Raw genomic sequence first — 19822 nt, 5'->3', positions numbered from 1 at the left:
TCTATATACCAATATTACAATATTTCTAAATATTTAGATAAATATAGCTTTTTCTTACAGTGTGGTCGTTTTTCCAGCTCCATTGTGACCTAGTAACGATGTAATGTGGCCTTCATAGAAATTTAAATTCAGATTTTTGACAGCGACTTTTGACTTATATACTTTTGTTAAGCCATGAAGAGAGACTCCCAAATTCAGATCAGTAGGGTCCTTCTCATTATAGGGATAAAGTTCATCTCCTGCAAAGAGATAACATAACAAATGTATATCTTTTACCTACTAAGGTTTTTTTTTTTATATATCTTAGTTCTATGGTAAATAAACTTTGAATGAGCAAGTAAGCACATGTTTTGGAAATACTGGACAACGCAACTGGTTTGCTTTACTGGCATCCCCTCCAGCTGCACATACCCTCCTGATTTCATTTATATACATGCATTGGGGAAGGCAAGCATATTTGCTCATTACATATATAGTATGTGATGATTAAAACATTTCCAGTTTAGTAATATAGCCTAGTGGCTGCTTTCTAAGACTTTACCCTTTTTCTCAGAAACGCCATGTTCTACAATGTTGGACATTAACAGTCCACTTGGTTTCCTGGAACACACACTTTGGAATCCACAACATTCCATCCAGAAAGATGGCAGAACAGGGAAATACCAAACAGCACTAATACCATATTGTCCTGAATGAAAAGTATGACAAGAAAAAAAAAATCATGAATTGGATCTCATGAATTGGTTAGATGCACTAGGCTATGGTATTGTATAAACTAACATGTGTTTGCCAAGTTCTTTACCTGGAAAAACTATTTTAATGTACCAGCCAATAATAAAGTAAATCAGAGCATCTATCAGCATGATCCAGCACAACCAGCCAAAACTAAAACTGTCATTCGGCATCGTTGAGGAATACATATTATGCCACTGAATCCCTGCAAAAAGAAGATTACACTTATTAAGGTGCTTATTATAGTATTGGCATGTTCAGACATTTCAATAGTAATTTCACCAAAACATCATCCCCAAATCATACCAACATGGAAATGGGTTACAGTTCAAACTAGAATAGCGCAAGTACATATTCATTAACACTTTTTGTAAATGTATAAATCATCAGTTCCTAATTCTAAACCCTGATTCGACCAAAACCTTTTTTAGTTTTCAACAGAGGGAAAAAAATGTAACCTGTGTTATGATTGTATTGCTGTCTGTAACCCCTTTGGGAGGATGTACTGTCACTTCCTGCTCCAGCAGCAAGTTGTCACAGGGTCAGGAGGTGACAACAAATATTTACAATCACACAAACCACAACAATACCAGTTGAGTTGGTAGGAGATAGGACCCCTCTCAGGTTTCTATTGCTACCTATTCCTTCTTGTTCCCATTATTTTATGGTTGCCATGGAACAGAACATAAGAGGACATCTTGCCAAAAGGGTCAGAGACTGTAATAGACAGCTAACATTTACAACCCTTCTCAAATCAACCCAGAACTATAAAATATATTTTGTCTGACTATGGGTTTTAATGGCCAATTTCCCTCTGGACCCTAAACAGAATCCATCAAGAAAAACAAACACCTGAGAAACCTCACCTAAAAGCTTCAACTCTCCCATCGGTATATTCTGAATATAATCATTAAGCTTCATACGCAGGAATATGGCTTTGTGACTTTAAAGTGTATGTAAACCCTAAAAATTATTGTTTCTTACTTGGTCTCTTTAGATCTGTTAGATATACTATTATAAGTGTTTTCTAATATCTGTTTAATAGGTGCAAAAAATGCCTGTTGGTTTTGCTGCAGTCTTAACAATTACATTGTTCTAAGTTATCTCTGAGGACTACAAACCTTTCCCCTCTATGGTATATAGAAGAGGGAGGCTTCTGTAATCCTGAGTCAGAGTGACGATATTGCTTTCTCATAGATACAATATAGTAAGTGAGCAATATCAATAACCTCTTTGTATTGGTGAGTGGCAATATAATACATTTTTGGTCTTTGGTTTAGATACATTTAAGGAGAAGTACAGCCAAAGCTCATTTGGCTGTACTTCTGTGGATCACAAGAGTGTACTTTGTTGTGCACTCCTGTGACCCATTTTCAGTAGGCAGAAGCCTGCTGTCGGCTGACATCACAGAAGCAGTCCAATGAAGTAGGGATCTGCCCACATATCTGGAGTGACATCCGCCTCAGGCTCTCAGTGAGCCTGAACTGACCACCACACCCTTCACACAGCCCCGTGCTCCAGTGAGCGTGGGGGGGGGGGGGGAGCAGAGAGCTGGTGACCAAGAGTCACCAGCTCTCTGCTCGGGTTCACTCGGTTCTCTGTGTTAGAGCCGGTGGGGAGCAGATGCAGCATTGGACCAATGTTGCATCCACCTAGGTAAGCATTATTCTAAAAAAAAAAAAAAAAAAAAAAGCCAAACCCCTTTTCTTTTAAAGTATTGTCATCCTATTATTTATGGCTGCCTCAAATACACCATAATGATTTTGCTAGGTTGTGCCTAGCAGTTAATTTTTCTATGCTAGCCCAATTAGGCATTATTTTTTTTTACTAATGCTGTCCCCTTTTCAATATTAGGCTGCAATAAATCTGTGACCTCTTTAAACAGACATGAGCCTTCTGCAAATTACTTTTGCAGGACACCTGCGATGTGGCTCCCAGAGAAAATGTAAGACTTGTAAGCATTTTTAGCTCTCTGTATCCTTGTATCTTCTTATTGTTCTGATATGCAGTTTTCAGTTGTGCAATATATGCTCAGTTTGAATTGCCCAGGTTTGTGAGGAGGATTGGTCTTAGTGCAGGCAAACTGCTCTCAATTTATATATTGCTCCATATACTGTACCTCACACAAATATAACCACACGTTACCAAGGTGCCTTAATGTTGAAACTTTTATTAGTAAATGCATGCAAATAAAATCTTTGTTTTCGACATCCGTATTAGAAACAGTTTATAGTAGAGCCTATGCTCTGAAATGCTGGATTAGGTGCTGACAAATTGCATTGCTTATTTTAAGTGCACATGTAAAAATCAGCAGCTTAGCAACACTTTTATTTTATTATTAGACTTATAAGATCATTCATTGGCCCACCTTCATTTTGCTCTTCAAAACGAACAATATACTGTGTGGCATAACTCAATGCCGTTGGAGAGAAAAGGCTCTATGGATAACAAACATAAAACAAGTGGTTATCAAAAGAGTTAGAAAGAAATTTATTTGAGAAATTTGAGAAATGAATTTGTCTTTAGCAGTGTTTTTTACCGATATAGGGAAAATAAGGATAGAACAATGTAAAACTTACCAGCAAGGTCTTTCCAGCAAAGGACAGAGCACTTTCTTTAGACACTACCACAATAAATGGAAAGAAGGTAATTATATAGATTAGGCTGCCACTTAGACCTGCCACATTTGTGTTGTGGAAGAAGACACTGATGAGGAAGCTCATGGCAATGACCGTCAAGCTATAATCCAGGAAGAACAGGAACAGGATGAATCCATTGCTTAGGGTCAGAATATTGCCAAATTTTAAAATGAGGACAAGAATGCTAACTGTGAGAATCAGAAAGCTTGCACTTTCAATGAACCAAGCAAAAAAGTGACTGCAAGAGTTGACTCCCATCATCTTCATGTACTGCAAGAAAATATGGATACCAATCCATTAGTCAAACATGTTTTACAATTTATGAATAATAAATATGTTCATAGATCAATGTAAGTGCAAAGGTTGAATTCATTTAAGTATTGTGCACAATGTTTCCTGGTATATAAATATCAACCAAGCTTTTGGGGTACAAAGGCTGGCCCCATCTTTCTCCACTTTCTAATCCTTAATATTGGATACGGCTTATGATGTGGGAAAAGATAGGGTCCAACCTGGGGCAGGTTGCAAACAGATATTACGACTTGAACCTGGGAGGGGGGCCTCCCACGTTCAAGTCGTAATATCTGTTTGCAATTTGTATACCTGGGCACACTTATATTCAGGGAACTGGGGGTGCTGAAGAGTTTTTTTTTTTCACCTTTCACCAAGGTGCACTAGGTTGGTAAATGATGCACTTTAATACTATGACCTATGATATGATCTCTCCACATCAATACAGCTCATTTGCTGGGTGAACTCTTTGAAGACCCTCTCTACCCAACATAGCTATTTGACTTTGTCACAGTAAAAAGGAACTCTGGTTCACCTTCTTACATTTTTATAATAGCCTAAACATCCCTATTACTGGTAAAGTTGCTCTTTATTTAGATTTATTTCGCTGCTTCTGAATTTACAAGTGGGTTTCTGATAAGTTATAAATGGTCATATAAAGTTTAGTACGGTAGTTCTTGGCATGACATTCTATATATAAGAGAGAAAGGAGACCATTTTGCAGTCATTTCCTTTGAAAGGCAGCAGTGATAGCAAGTATGCATTTACTGCATCTTCAGCTTTTTGTAAGCATACTGTACAACTGATTTAGGACCCATTCAGATGGGCAATAAAACACATCCTCCATGCAGAGCCAGAAAGATGTGCATCCGACTCAGAGCTGTGAGCAGGCAGCCCGTAGAAGTGGATACTTAGACACAATTGCATGTAATACTCTGGCATGCCGCTGTGTGCGGATGCTGCTCTGTGTGCATCCACTTTTTTGGGCTGCTTGCACACAGCTCTGAGGTCAATGAACATACAGTTTTAAGAATCTACTACAGTTGTATAAATCTGTTGTAAAAATCTACCCCCTTTCCAAATTCTCATCTTTGAAATGCAATTCAACCATCTATGATAATATGAAAAGTAAAATAAGCTTTGGCGCTAAAACCTAAATGGTGTATTAAAAATGCTAATACTCTGCAAATTACATAAAATGAAGCCCAATGTGGGAATTTCACCAATACACTGTATACGTGATATTAAAGCTATATGTAAATGGAAATGTGTATCCGTTATCCTACATAGTAACTATGCACAAGTGTGGTAAAAAATAATGACTATGCACAAGTGTGGTAAATGATATGATAAAAATTACAACTAATCTATCACAACTAAAAATGTAGGTGCTTTGACAAAAAGTGCTTTAGCTCACGTAAATGAGCCAATACTTATATTCTAAAAAGTGACAATCAAAAGGACATTGTGAAAATACCAAGTGAAAACATCAAAAAAATCAAAAAAATCATATAATGTCCAATCCAAAATGTGTTATAATGTCCAAAAAAATAACAATATTTGTTCAAAGTCGCATCATCTAGTTGCTGAAAAAACGCATAAGACTTTTATCAGATAGGAAGGTGAAGCAAGGTGACTGGTGAAAACAAGGGTTAAATTCCTCTCCGGTGCGCCACTCTGTGTTAGAGAAAAAATGTATATATGCGCTCACCAGACATTAAACCCTCAATGGGTTAACCAAGCAGTCACAGTATGAGCCACTGTGCAGCTCTCTCGAGGCTCTGCCACCGCTGTGCTGTGGGGATATTTTACACTCTTCCTTCCGTGAATGGTCCGTTTAGCGTTTGTACATGAAGGGAAACAGAAGTACAACCATGGTGCAATATTGTTGTAAAAACGTACTATGTTTATTAAAAACAGTTTTACTCACAAATTCCAAAAAAGATAGATCGCTGTGAAATATACTCCGCCTGGCGTTACTGCTTGAATAGCAGTGTAAGGTGCACGTCCTAGGCCACGCCCTACGCGTTTCGTCAGAGCGACGTCATCTGGAGCGCTCCAGATGACGTCGCTCTGACGAAACGCGTAGGGCGTGGCCTAGGACGTGCACCTTACACTGCTATTCAAGCAGTAACGCCAGGCGGAGTATATTTCACAGCGATCTATCTTTTTTGGAATTTGTGAGTAAAACTGTTTTTAATAAACATAGTACGTTTTTACAACAATATTGCACCATGGTTGTACTTCTGTTTCCCTTCATGTACAAACGCTAAACGGACCATTCACGGAAGGAAGAGTGTAAAATATCCCCACAGCACAGCGGTGGCAGAGCCTCGAGAGAGCTGCACAGTGGCTCATACTGTGACTGCTTGGTTAACCCATTGAGGGTTTAATGTCTGGTGAGCGCATATATACATTTTTTCTCTAACACAGAGTGGCGCACCGGAGAGGAATTTAACCCTTGTTTTCACCAGTCACCTTGCTTCACCTTCCTATCTGATAAAAGTCTTATGCGTTTTTTCAGCAACTAGATGATGCGACTTTGAACAAATATTGTTATTTTTTTGGACATTATAACACATTTTGGATTGGACATTATATGATTTTTTTGATTTTTTTGATGTTTTCACTTGGTATTTTCACAATGTCCTTTTGATTGTCACTTTTTAGAATATAAGTATTGGCTCATTTACGTGAGCTAAAGCACTTTTTGTCAAAGCACCTACATTTTTAGTTGTGATAGATTAGTTGTAATTTTTATCATATCATTTACCACACTTGTGCATAGTCATTATTTTTTACCACACTTGTGCATAGTTACTATGTAGGATAACGGATACACATTTCCATTTACATATAGCTTTAATATCACGTATACAGTGTATTGGTGAAATTCCCACATTGGGCTTCATTTTATGTAATTTGCAGAGTATTAGCATTTTTAATACACCATTTAGGTTTTAGCGCCAAAGCTTATTTTACTTTTCACATTTCTAATCTATTCCCATCTAGAGGGATAGGTTTCAAGCACAGGCAGCTTTAACCCTTCACAGTTCACTTTATTATAATCATTTTAACATTCACTTATTTAAACTTGTCTAGCAAACGGGTAAATTTGTCCATAGCGCAATCTTATCTTTTCTTTTTGCCATCTATGATAATACACCAACAACATTTTCTATAGTCATAGCAAACATGTGAGAATAGCTCTTTTGTTGACCCTTACCTCGTGTAGTCTAAGTTCTTTTTCATGTACAAGTTTTTTTACAAATGATGCTATAAAAAGGACCCAGGCAATCATCAATGCAATGGGGAGGGAGAAGGACATGCTGAAGAGGAAACTGTTGAGAGAAATGAAGAATCACAATTTATTGATCTCCTGCCAGCAGCCACCTTATGGGAGAGATTTAAGTTAAGTTATTAACGACTGTGGAAATATTTTCTTTATTTCTTGCTTGATGCTGCATGATAACACTGTGTGGCAACTTAGAAAGCTGGGTACAGAAAAGTGGCGCTGTTGGCAGGCACAACCTATCAGAATTCATATGTTATTTTCCCAAGTGCAAGTTAGAAAATTTTATATAAAACCAAATTGGTTGTTTAAAGCTACAGGGAAGTGGAACATGACCTGAACTGCGGTCCATTACAAAACCGCAACCCCTAAATGTCCCTTTTATTACTTCTGCTAGATTATTACTGCTATTTGATTTCCTCGCCTAATGGCAATGCGGAAAGTAAGTGGAAACCTTCCCAATGTGCACCACAGCAACAAACATTTGGCAAAGGTTGTAACCTGCTCTAAGCAACACTAGAAAAAACAAAAACCTTCATCTAGGCGCTGAATAAATTATACACAATTTGACCAAAAGTTTGTGGACACCCTTTTTAAATGATTAAAGCTGAACTCAAGGAAAACTAAAAGTCCTCCCTTGCAGTAGGGCTACTCACACACTGCAAGGGTTAACTGCTCAGTAAAGTCTAGGGGGACCCAGAAAAGCATTTTTACTTACCTAAACCACCACTCCCACAGGCTCCTCTGTGCTGCTAGGCCAATCCATGCAGCCTCATTTTCCCTACTCTATGCAGTTCAAGGTCCTCTAATATTGACAATGCTGATGCAGGGATCATAGCCCTGAACTGGACGTTAAGACACCAAGGGGCAGTCCCCTGTTAGCACGGAGGGGGGCTCTCTCTACTGGGGGATGGGGTGGGTGGGTGCAGGATCAGGTAAGTAAAATTGCTCTTACTGTCCCTTATGCTGTGTACACATGATCGGAATTATGGTCTGAAAAAGCTTTGATGGTTTTTCAGACAGAATTCTGACGGAATTCCGCTGAAGCTTGTGTTGCCTACACATGGTCGCCTCAAATTCTGACCGTCAAGAATGCGGTGACGTACAACACTACGACAAGCCGCTAAAATGAAGTTCAATGCTTCTGAGCATGCGTCAATTTGTTTCTGAGCATGCACTCGAAATTTTGCACTTTGGAATTGCCACAGACGATTGGAATTTCCAATAGAAAGTTTTTCCATCTTAAAAATTGAGAACATGCTCTCAAATTTCTGCTGACAGTAATTCGGCCAGCAAAATTCCGATGGAGCATACGCACAGTCACATTTTCCGATGAAAAGCTCTCATTGGTCTTTTTCTGGCTGAATTTCCGATCGTGTGTACGCGGCATTAGACTAAACAGGCAATTAGCGTTTGCAGTGTGGGCACAGCCCCAATTCCAGAAAGGACTTGTATTCGGACTCAGAGAACTTGAACTGTACTATTACATTACAGTAAACAAAGACATTTTAGACAATTGTGCACTTACAAACTTGTGACAACTATTTGAGAAAAAGCCCTTTTCTATTCTAGTATGACTGCCCATGTAAATAAAACCAGATTAGCAAGGACTTCAAATCTACTGAACAACTTTGGGTTGGTTTGGGAGCTGGGTCTTCTCATCTAACATTAGTTTGTACCTTACCTCCCAAAGGCTCTTTTGGCTGAATAGACACACATTCCTTCAGATATACTTAAAAGTATTGTGAAAAGTCTTCCCAAAAAATATATACACTATATTACCAAAAGTATTGGGACACCTGCCTTTACATGCACATGAACTTTACTGGCATCCCAGTCTTAGCCCGTAGGGTTCAATGTTGAGTTGGCCCACCCTTTGCAGCTATAACAGCTTCAACTTTTTTGGGAAGGCAATCCACAAGGTTTAGGAGTGTGTCTATGGGAATGTATGATCATTCTTCCAGAGGCGCATTTGTGAAGTCAGGCACTGATATGGACGAGAAGGCCTGGCTCGCAGTCTCCACTCAAATTAATCCCAAAGGTGCTCTATCAGGTTGAGGTCAGGACTCTGTGCAAGGCCAGTTAAATTCCTCCAACCTAAACTCACTCATACATGTCTTTATCTTTATCTGTATCATAATTCTGGGTGCAGTTTGTGAAACTGCTCCTAGGTCCATGAGGTTAGGTGGCCCACCCATTGTTGCTTGCTACCAAATGTGTGCTATTTTTTTTAATGCATACTCACCACTGTGCAAAATAAGGAAATTGATATATTTCACATTCATTTTATTTTGTAATATGTCTTATAAGCCTTTAGTGGGCTTCTACTTATTTGAATGGGCACAACTGACCTCAGTTATGTATAAAAATAGCAACATAGCCCTAGGTTTCTGACAGGCTAGGCTAAAATGGCCGACAAGGTGATGGATGGGAGATATTTGCAACCCAGAATAAGGGTCAGGTTCCATGGAAGGTTGGTGAGAAACATGGGTTGGTCTCCATTAAAGAGTCTGGTCATAAAATTTCTATGTTGGACCTGGAGTTCATGCCCCCCGGTTCCTAAGTCCAGGGTACCTGACTTGTTAAAAAAAAAAGGCTAAAAGGACCTTTTAAAACAACTCTGTGGATGCTGAATTAGCAGTATGGCTGTGCAAAAGCTAAAGTAGACATTGCTAAAGTAAGCAGAACTTTTTTGTTTTACTGCTATAGTGAATCTTTATTTTCCATCAACTGGTTACATAAAAATAGATGTGAGATGAGACCAGTAATCCCTCAGTAAGAGACTTTGTTGTACCATGCTTTCCTGCCACAGAGTTACCATCTAAGGATGTCCCAATATTATCTATAGACATATATATATAATATATATACAGTCTCTCACAAAAGTGAGTACACCTCTCACATTTTTGGAAATAATTTATTATATCTTTTCATCTGACAACGCTGAACAAATGACACCTTGTATAACAGTGTAAATTTGCTGTCCCCTCAAAATAACTAACAGAGCCATTAATGTCTAAACCACTGGCAAAAAAAGTGAGTACATTCCTAAGTGAAAATTTCCAATATGGGCCCAATTAGCCATTTTCCCTCCCTGTTGTCATGTGACTTGTTAGTGTTACAAGCACTCAGGTGTGAATGGGGAGCAGGTGTGTTAAATTTGGTAGCAGCAAAACACTCTCTCAAACTGGTCCCTGGAAGTTCAACATGGCACCTCATGGCAAAGAACCCTCAGAGGATCTGAAAAAACAAAACAATTGTTGCTGTACATAAAGATGGCCTAAGCTATAAGAAGATTGCCAAGTTCCATAAACTGAGCTGCAGCACGCTGCCCAAGACCATACAGCGGTTTAAAGAGGAAGTAAACCCTGATGGGTTTACTTCCTCTTTTTTTCCCTGCAAAGGTAAAGCATAATGGACTACTATGCATCGCATAGTAGCTCATTATGTGTCACTTACCTGACACAGGAGCCAGCTGTCCCCTGTAGTCCGCCGCATCCATGTTGCTGGTGGCGTCTCGCAGCTCCGACGAATGACAGCGGCGAAGCCGCGATGACGTCACTCCCGCGCATGCGCACGGGAGTCGCGTCTCGCAGCTCCGCCGCTGCCATTCGGCGAAGCCACGATGACGTCACTCCCGTGCATGCGCACGGGAGTCGACAAATTAGGCAAATCCATTCTTGGACTTGCCGCATTTAGTGCGCCTGCGCGCCGCTGTCTACGGTGCATGCGCCGTAGACAGCGGTGCCCATTTTCGGGCAAATATCTCCTAAACCATATAGGTTTAGGAGATATTGCTTGGACCTACAGGTAAGCCTTAATCTAGGCTTACCTGTAGGTCAAAGTGGTCTGAAAGGGTTTACTTCCTCTTTAACTGAACAGGTTCCACTTAGAACAGGCCTCACCACGGTTGACCAAAGAAGTTTAGTGCACATGCTCAGCGTCATATCCAGAGGTTTTCTTTGGGAAATAGAGATATGAGTGCTAGCAATGCTGCAGTGGTTGAAGGGGTGGGGGGTCAGCCTGTCAGTGCTCAGACCATACGCCACACACTGCATAAAATTGGTCTGCATGGCTGTCATCCCAGAAGGAAGCCTCTTCTAAAGATGATGCACAAGAATAGTTTTCTGTAGACAAGCAGACTAAAGACATGTATTACTGGAACCATGTTCTGTGGTCTGATGAGACCAAAATAAACTTATTTGGCTCATATGGTGTCAAGCGTGTGTGGTGGCAACCAGGTGAGGAGTACAAAGATACATGTGTCTTGCCTACAGTCAAGCATGGTGGCGGGAGTGTCATGCTCATGATCTGGGGTTGCATGAGTGCTACAGGTACTGGGGAGCTTCAGTTCATTGAGGGAACCATGAATGCCAACATGTACTGTGACATACTGAAGCAGAGCATGAGCTCCTTTGGAGACTGGGACGTAGGGCAGTATTTCAAAATGATAGCAACCCTAAAACACACCTCCAAGATGACCACAGCCTTGCTAAAGAAGCTGAGGGAAAAGGTGATGGAATGGCCAAGCATGCATCTAGACCTAAACCCTATTGAGCATCTGTGGGGCATTCTCGAATGGAAGGCGGAGGAGTGCAAGGTCTCTAACATCCACCAGCTCCATGATGTCATCATGGAGGAGTGGAAGAGGACTCCACTGGCAACCTGTGAAGCTCTGGTGAACTTCATGCCTTAGAGGGTTAAGGCAGTGCTGGAAAATAATGGTGGGCACACAAGATATTGAAACTTTGGGCACAATTTGAGCATTTTCACTTAGGGGTGTACTCAGTTTTTGTTGCCAGCAGCTTTGACATTAATGGCTGTGTGTTGAGGTATTTTGAGGGGACAGCAAATTTACACTGTTATACAAGCTGTACACTCACTACTTTACATTGCAGCAAAGTGTAATTTCTTCAGTGTTGTCACATGAAAATATATAGTAAAATATTTACAAAAATGTGAGGGGTGTACTAACTTCTGTGAGATACTTTATAGTAAAAATATATATATTTATATATCTATCTATATATAGATAGATATATATAGATATATACATTGTATATATAAATCTCTAAGGCCCAATGGCAAGCAGTTGTCGGATACTAAGAAGTGCACCTACTTGTCCTTTGTGTAGCAGGGGTAAGGCATGGGCTGGAATTGTACTGCAACATCATCCACACTCTGATTTGTCTGCATTTTAATGATGGCTCTATCAATATTCTCCTGTAGGTAGACAAAGCCACGGCTGTACATGTTCGTAGTAGCGTGGGGTCCAGGAACCCAGAAAGAATCTCTGATGGAATTAGTGTTTTCAGAAAGTAGGGAACGCATGGTGATACTGTAGGAGATACGCTTGGGCATGTTCGATAGATCACGTTTCTGTCTACTGCTCCCAGATGAAAGATTAAAGGTCACAGCTGTAAGCATAAATATATATTTTTTAAATTGTTAAACAAAAAACATCCTAAAACAGGTAAATAATGAAATATGATAATTAAATACATTTATTTCATGGTCATTATCATTGTTACCTTAAAGTAATACATTCTGAAAATGAAAGATTTCAAACAGGAAAATTTAGAAGAGAAAATAATCATGCTAAAAAGTTAAGGGTGAATTTAAAACAGGCTTGTTCACTAAAATAAAGAACAACATCTAACAAACAGTAATACATGTTTGCTAGAGAAATGTGCCTCTCTGAGATAACAAAAGTAACCAGAAATCTAACTGTAAAGTATATCACACTACACTTTGCAAATGATCATTGGTCTTACTACTGTCTTGTTGAATAGTTGTATCAGGTATCACTGATAGTCGTAGTAAAAGAAAGTCTCAGCTATAGGAAAAATTCTTTGCAAGATTTAAAAAACTCTGTATGTAATTACTAAATGGCAAAATTACATATGTTTTTTATGTTTGATCTCCCAAAAAATGCAACATGGTCGCCACTAGCTAATAGTGAGAAGCTGTTGTATGAAAGTTCTAATTTCAAAAGAGAGCAGAGGGTGTTTAAGATGTATTAAAGATCAGCAATGCAGAGACTGTAGGACTAATTTACTTAATATACTGTTAATCACTCAAAAAATGTTGAGAAACTTCACTCAAAATAGAACAGGAATTTCATATAACAGAATGGAACAGGCTTTTCATATAATGGGTTAATTGAAAGGACTTATTCTCTAAGGAGCTGCTAGAATGTTTGGTTCTACAGCCCTTCCCAGTGGTGACTCCTACCCTAACTGGACCCAAAACCAATAATACAACAGGAGAGTTACATGGGTTTTATTTAAGAACAAATGAAAGCGCTGTAGGGGAGAACTAATTAAGGCAGTATGGCAAAAAAAAGCAGGCCTAATAACAAATTCAGAAATGTGTACTGTTGTAACTGGATAAAAGGGACAACAATATGGCCTACTTTTAATTTGGAGCCCCTGACTATACGACTGGCCAGTGGGGATCTAACATGCAGTCTGCCGGTGTTGGGCCCCTGTAACTCTCTCTTATGGGAGTACTTTTAATGCAAAAGAAGGTCAGAAAGGTTCTGGGCTGACTCTCCATATAGCAGCACAGTTTCTATACAAACAGCAGCAAGCTCTGTGCCAATATAGGTGGCCAAAACACCTCTCACAAGTAATGTCATTCAGGGGTCCTTAAGTGAGCAGTCCATTCCTGGGAGGGTAGGGAAGAGGTCATGCCACACAGAGGGGCTCTCCTCTCAAACCTGTCCCTTTCTCCCACAATTTACTTTGCAGTCCATGTCTTTGGTAGGCCCTTTTGGATCTCTCTCGGTACAGATGGCAGGACCTCTGTGTTTAGCAGTGCAGCAGGCAAATCCCTTCCTTTAGAGAGTACAGCACAGATGCCCGTAGCTCTGTCCCTGCTCCTTTCTGCAGGAGTCTCCTTACTCCACTGCTCCTCTGGCTTCCTCTTTGTAATTTCCTGCCAGTGTTCTCTTCCTCCTCCAATCTGGTGAGCAGGCTAAGGTTCAACTACAAATGTGGCCAATCAGGTGCACTTTCCAATCCAGTGGTGGGAGACGGCAAGGTAAGATACGAAGTAGCCACAATGCCTGGGTTGTGTGGCACCCACCCCTTGAAGGGGCTGCCAACAAGGACTGCACACACAATTATTTGAGTGACGATTTTTGACCCCTGTAAATCAACTCTAGTTTTCTTGTAGGAGAGGTACATTCCTAATCAGGTTTTATGGGTATTTTAAATTTACTGATAAGATTTCAGATATAAAATAGAAAAGCAATAGTAAAAAAATCCTATCAAAATTAATAAACTGAGAGATGTCAATTACTGCATAATCTCCCTCTGTAATTGAAGGCTTCCACAGATATTAGATGACAGTTTCTGCATCTGGCCAGTCAGAAAAAAAATGTAATGGTGGACCAGTATACTTGGCATACGTTTCTGATTCTCTAATAACTGGGGGACCTGAACTGCACCTAGTTTATACCAGCTGAAATTGAAACTACTTTAACCACTTCAGCCCCGGAGGATTTTACCCCCTTCCTGACCATAGCACTTTTTTGATTTGGTACTGCGTAGTTTTAACTGACAATTGTGCGGTTGTGCGACATTGCACCTAAACAAAATTGACGTCCTTTTTTGCCCACACATAGAGCTTTATTTTTGTGGTATTTGATCGCTTCTGCAGTTATTTTTTTGCGCTATAACCAAAAAAAAGAGCGACGATTTTGAAAAAAACACAATATTTTTAACTTTTTGCTATAATAAATATCCCTCAAAAATATATGAAAAAACGATTTTTTTCCTCAGTTTAGGGTGATATGTACTCTACATATTTTTGGTAAAAAAAATCACAATAATTGTATATTGATTGCTTTGAGCCACATTTAAAGCGTCTATAAATAGGGGATAGTTTTATGGCATTTTATTTTTAATTGTTTTTCTTTATTAGTAATGGCAGCGATCTGCAATTTTTATCAGGGCTGCGACATTATGGCGGGCAGATCGAACACTTTTGACACTATTTTGGGGCCGTTGTCATTTATACAGCGATCAGTGCTATAAAAATGCATTGATTACTGTGTAAATGACATTAGCAGTGAAGGGGTTAACCACTAGGGGGCGTTAAAGGGGTTAAGTGTGTCCTAGGGAGTGATTCTAACTGTGAGGGGGCTGGGCTTCAACACACAGGAAGTGATCACTGCTCTTGATGACAGAGAGCTGTGATCTCTGTCCTGCCGCTAGGCAAAATGGGTAAATTCTTTTGTTTACCAAAGCATCTCCCCGTTCTTCCTCTCCGTGACATGATCGCAGTCATCAGATGGACATCGAATCCGCGGGACCTGCGGTCACAGAGACCCCGGGGGGGCGTGCGCATGCCCGTGACACCGCTTTTTAAAGGGGACATACCTGTACGCCCTTTTGCCTACCAGTGCCATTCTGCCAAAGTAAATCGTGGTCGGCAAGCGGTTAACATTTTATGGACTATTATTCAATCTCTGGGTTTGAGGTATGTTGTGTTTTTGCTTTTCATTCTGAATGTTTTGGGGGAATTCATAGGGGTTTATTTACTAAAATGCAATGCAATGCAAATGCAATGCAGTCTCTGTAGATCTGAGGGGGACATGCAAGGAAACAAAAAAAAATGCATTTTTGCTTGCACATGATTGGATGATAGAAATCAGAAGAGCCCTCATTTCAGATCTTCCCCTCAGATCTACAGCGACCGCATTTCAAAGTACACCTCCAAGTGCAGTTGTAGTGTACAGTGGATTTGTCTTTAGTAAATCAACCCCATAGTTCTTTATCAAATATAATAACACATACAAAGCACTTTCGCTGCTTACCCTTATTAATGTGACAACAATTAGGATTATACTGTTTTTTCAAATACAAAACAATCAAATGTGTGAAAAACAGCTAATATAATTCCATTGTTTTCAGGCAATAACCCCCTGTTACCTGCAAATAGATTGTTGGTCTCCTGAAGCTGCTGTGCTTTGGCCATCATTTCTTCAATGGAGTTCATAGGTTGAATACGGTCATAGGTTATGCAGGACATAATGTTTACCAGTGCAACACATATAGGTTGAAATTCCTGAATTACATTTATATTTGCTCCAACAAGTGAGATGAAGCTATCTGTTAGAATACAAAAAGCAAAAGAGAGATATGTATAGAAAACTGAAAAAAATAAATCCATATAAAATATGTGGACATACCACAAAGGTAACAGACAAAGCCTACTTAAAAAAAAAAAAAAACATATTAAGTGTCAAAGGAGAAAAAAAAAGAATCATAGTATGTCTATAAAAATTCTAACATGGACAACCTCTTTATGTGATCCCTTCTGTCACGCTAAATATACTTGATGTTCCTAAAAGGAGAGCTGTAATGACATGCCATGATAATGCTCAAATACAGAGCCTTAATAAGTATTCATACCCTTTGGCATTTTCAACATGTCATGTTACAACCGAAAATGTAAATGTATTTTATTGGGTTTTTATGTGAAAACCAACACAAAGTGGCACATAATTGTGAAGTGGAAGAAAAATTATAAATGGTTTTCAACATTTTTTACAAATAAATATCTGAAAAGTGTGGTGTATTTGTATTCAGCCCCCTTTACTCTGATACCCTTAACTAAAATCTAGTGGAACCAATTGCCTTCAGAAGTCACCTAATTAGTAAAAAGAGTCCACCTGTGTGTAATTTAATTTCAGGGTAAATACAACTGTTCTGTGAAGCCCTCAGAAGTTTGTTAGAAAACCTTAGTGAACAAACAGCATCATGAAGGCCAAGGAACACACCAGACAGGTCAGGGATAAAGTTGTATAAACATCTCACGGAGCACTGTTCAATCCATTATCCAAAAATGGAAAGAGTATGGCACAACTGCAAACCTACCAAAACATGGCCGGCCACCTAAACTGACCGGGCAAGGAGAGCATTAATCAGAGAAGCAGCCAAGAAGCCCATGATAACTCTGGAGGAGTTGCAGAGATCCACAGCTCACATGGGAGAATCTGTCCACAGGACAACTATTAGTCATGCACTCTACAAATCTGGCTTTATGGATGAGTGGCAAGAAGAAAACCATTGTTGAAAGAAAGCCATAAGAAGTCCTGTTTGCAGTTTGCGAGAAGCCATTTGGGGGAAACACCAAACATGTGGAAGATGGTGCTCTGGTCAGATGAGACCAAAATTGAACTTTTTGGCCTTAACGCAAAATGCTATGTGTGTATAAAACTAACACTGTACATCACCCGTAACACAACATCCCCATCATGAAACATGGTGGTGGCAGCATCATTTTGTAGGGATGTTTTTCTTCAGCAGGGACAGGGAGGCTGGTCAGAGTTGATGGAAAGATGGGTGGAGCCAAATACAGGGCAATCTTAGAAGAAAACCTGTTAGAGTCCGCAAAAGTCTTGAAACTGGGGCGGAGGTTCACCTTCCAGCAGAACAACAACCCTAAACTTACAGCCAGAGGTACAATAGAATGGTTTAGATCAAAGCGTATTCATGTGCATAGGTGTGCACAGCCTATTGCATTAGGGTGTGCACCTCAAAGCGCAAATACTTATGGGTGTGCATGTGTATACATACTGACAGTGTCAGTAGAGCAGTGGCGGCTGTCAGTAGGGAAGAGATTGGTGTCTGTAAGGCAGTGGATGCTGTCAGTAGGTTTTATTAGTATTATTTTATTTTGTAGTATTTTTTACAAACTTTTTAGGAGCCCTGTTAGGGGGCCTTGGTGAAATATCAGGGGTTTAAACAGGGGGAATCTGCACCACACAGGGAGATTAGGGTGTGCCCAGACACACCCGGCACACCCTGTGCGCACGCCTATGTTCATGTGTTAGAATGACGCAGTCAAAGTCCAGACCTAAATCCAATTGAGAATCAGTGGAAAGACTTGAAAATTGCTGTTCAATGATGCTCTCCATCCAATCTGACAGAGCTTGAGCTATTTTACAGAGAAGAATGGAACAAAACTGTCACTCTCAAGATGTGCAAAGCTGGTAGAGACATCCCCAAAAAGACTTACAGCTGTAATTGCAGAGAAAGGTAGTTCTACCAAGTATCAACAAATATTTATTTGTTAAAAATGTTAAAACCATTTATCATTTTCCTTCCACTTCACAATTATGTGCCACTTTGTGTTGGTCTATCACATAAAATCCCAATAAAATACATTTAGGCTTTTGGGTGTAACATGACAAAATGTGGAAAATCTCAAGGGGTATGAATACTTTTTCAAGGCACTGTATGTTGTGCAAATCTTACCTTAATTTCAAAGTCATTCTACAGAACGATTAGCTGCAGAAGTTCAATGTAAAGTCCTGGCACAAGGTGCCTTCAGATATATTACTGTTGACGTCTTGGAATACCCTTCCATCACCACCTTCCAAGGCACCAACATGATATTGGAGTAACTGTTAGCATTAGTGAGTCGCACTCCCACTACACTGCTGTCCACTCTCAGTGCCACAGCAAATGATTAAGTGAAATTCATCACTAGCAGCTGCTTACACATCATAGAAAGCATGTAAATCACAATTACTCTCCCACAAAACCAAGGAGTATTGAGAGAATAGTGTAATGCATCACAGGAGTCAACACTAATCTAAAAAAAACATTTATTTATGTTATATTCTGCAGCAAATAAGCACTATTTTTTATAAACGGAAATGCCTAGACAGGTTAAAGGTAAGTCTTGAGATAGACAAAGTGCAGTTCACTGCACGTAGCTAAGAGTTCACGGTGTGGGAAAGAGATGACAGTCATGATCCAATCCTAACATACTGTATTTCTTCTATGACATCACATTGTGATTCTAGCATCCACTGCTCAAGCTCTGAAGTAGGAGTCCTTTCCCCCAAAATGCATTGGCTGTAATTGATGCTCTTAACCAATAAACCTTTCAAAAAGAGACCTTTAAATGATAAGAGCTTTACTCCAGAAGAGTGTAGTTCAGAAATATGGGTAGGTCAACACTGCAAATACAGGATCCTGTTGGGTCTTTCTATACAAAATGTGTATTTTCCCTTGTGCAATTAATGGGTCAGAAGGGATTGTTATGTATTCCATTTTGTGATTGCTTAATTTTATTTTTATGTTATGCTATGCTAAAACCATTGTGACTGTTAATGAAACATTTTTTTTTACTGAAAGCTGCTGGTAGTGATTATCTTGTATCGTGCTACTGCCTTAAGTCCCCTTTGTTCAAGAAATATGATTGATAGCTAGAATTTTGATAATCGTCTTACAGAATATAAAAAGGTAATAATCTGAAATGTATGCAAGAAAACTATATGAACTGCCCAAGCCCGATCCTGCCTTATTACTTACAATTGCGTCTTAACAGACTGTAGTATTGTAGACAATTCTAACTACTGTAGGCTTTTCGTGGTGAAATAGTACCCTCCAGTGGAAAAATAGAAGAATGCACAGTGAATGAACTTACCAGTTTGGTTTAGTTTTTCAGACAGGTTTGTGACATTCAGGTTCAAGAAATTCTCCAGTACTCCACTTATAACAGTATTATTTAATAATGTCTGCAAAAACAAACACTTTCGATGTTAATAATAGCTAATGACATTGATAATAGACCTTTATTTATATTTTCACCTCGTTTACACACAGGAAAAGCTGTTCAACAAAAGTGACAGTGACAGGGGTTGATGCAAACTAAACCACTGTCAGGAGTGCAGAAGATGTAAACCATGTGCAGAAAAAGTGACTGTTGTAACCACTCCCGGCAATGTTACAGTTTGTTCCACTTCAATCCCAATTCACTGACACTTTGCTGGATAGATTGATCAACATATAAATGAGTGTCAGAATATAAATACAGGCATGTAAAAAAGAATACAAATACTGAA

The 19822-nt window shown here is 39.4% G+C and overlaps 1 protein-coding gene across 1 annotated transcript in view; it reads right to left on the bottom strand.

Annotated features, from left to right (window-relative positions):
- Nucleotides 1-19822, bottom strand: part of ABCA12 (ATP binding cassette subfamily A member 12) — a 268673-nt gene that overhangs the window by 87248 nt on the left and 161603 nt on the right. Inside the window, exons 25-33 of the mRNA XM_077448325.1 lie at nt 19405-19495; nt 15894-16073; nt 12074-12371; nt 6889-7003; nt 3312-3641; nt 3101-3170; nt 803-937; nt 542-688; nt 59-239 (exon numbers count right to left, since the gene is read on the bottom strand). Coding sequence (XP_077304451.1) covers nt 59-239; nt 542-688; nt 803-937; nt 3101-3170; nt 3312-3641; nt 6889-7003; nt 12074-12371; nt 15894-16073; nt 19405-19495 — 1547 coding nt within the window. The remainder of the gene's footprint in view (nt 1-58; nt 240-541; nt 689-802; nt 938-3100; nt 3171-3311; nt 3642-6888; nt 7004-12073; nt 12372-15893; nt 16074-19404; nt 19496-19822) is intronic.

This window comes from Lithobates pipiens, unplaced genomic scaffold (genome assembly GCF_037356315.1).
Source record: "Lithobates pipiens isolate NorthernLeopardFrog02 unplaced genomic scaffold, aLitPip1_a1.2 Scaffold_22, whole genome shotgun sequence".
Lineage (NCBI taxonomy): Eukaryota > Metazoa > Chordata > Amphibia > Anura > Ranidae > Lithobates > Lithobates pipiens.
The sequence above is the reverse complement of the archived record's forward strand: the minus strand, read 5'-3'. Positions and strand labels throughout refer to the sequence as shown.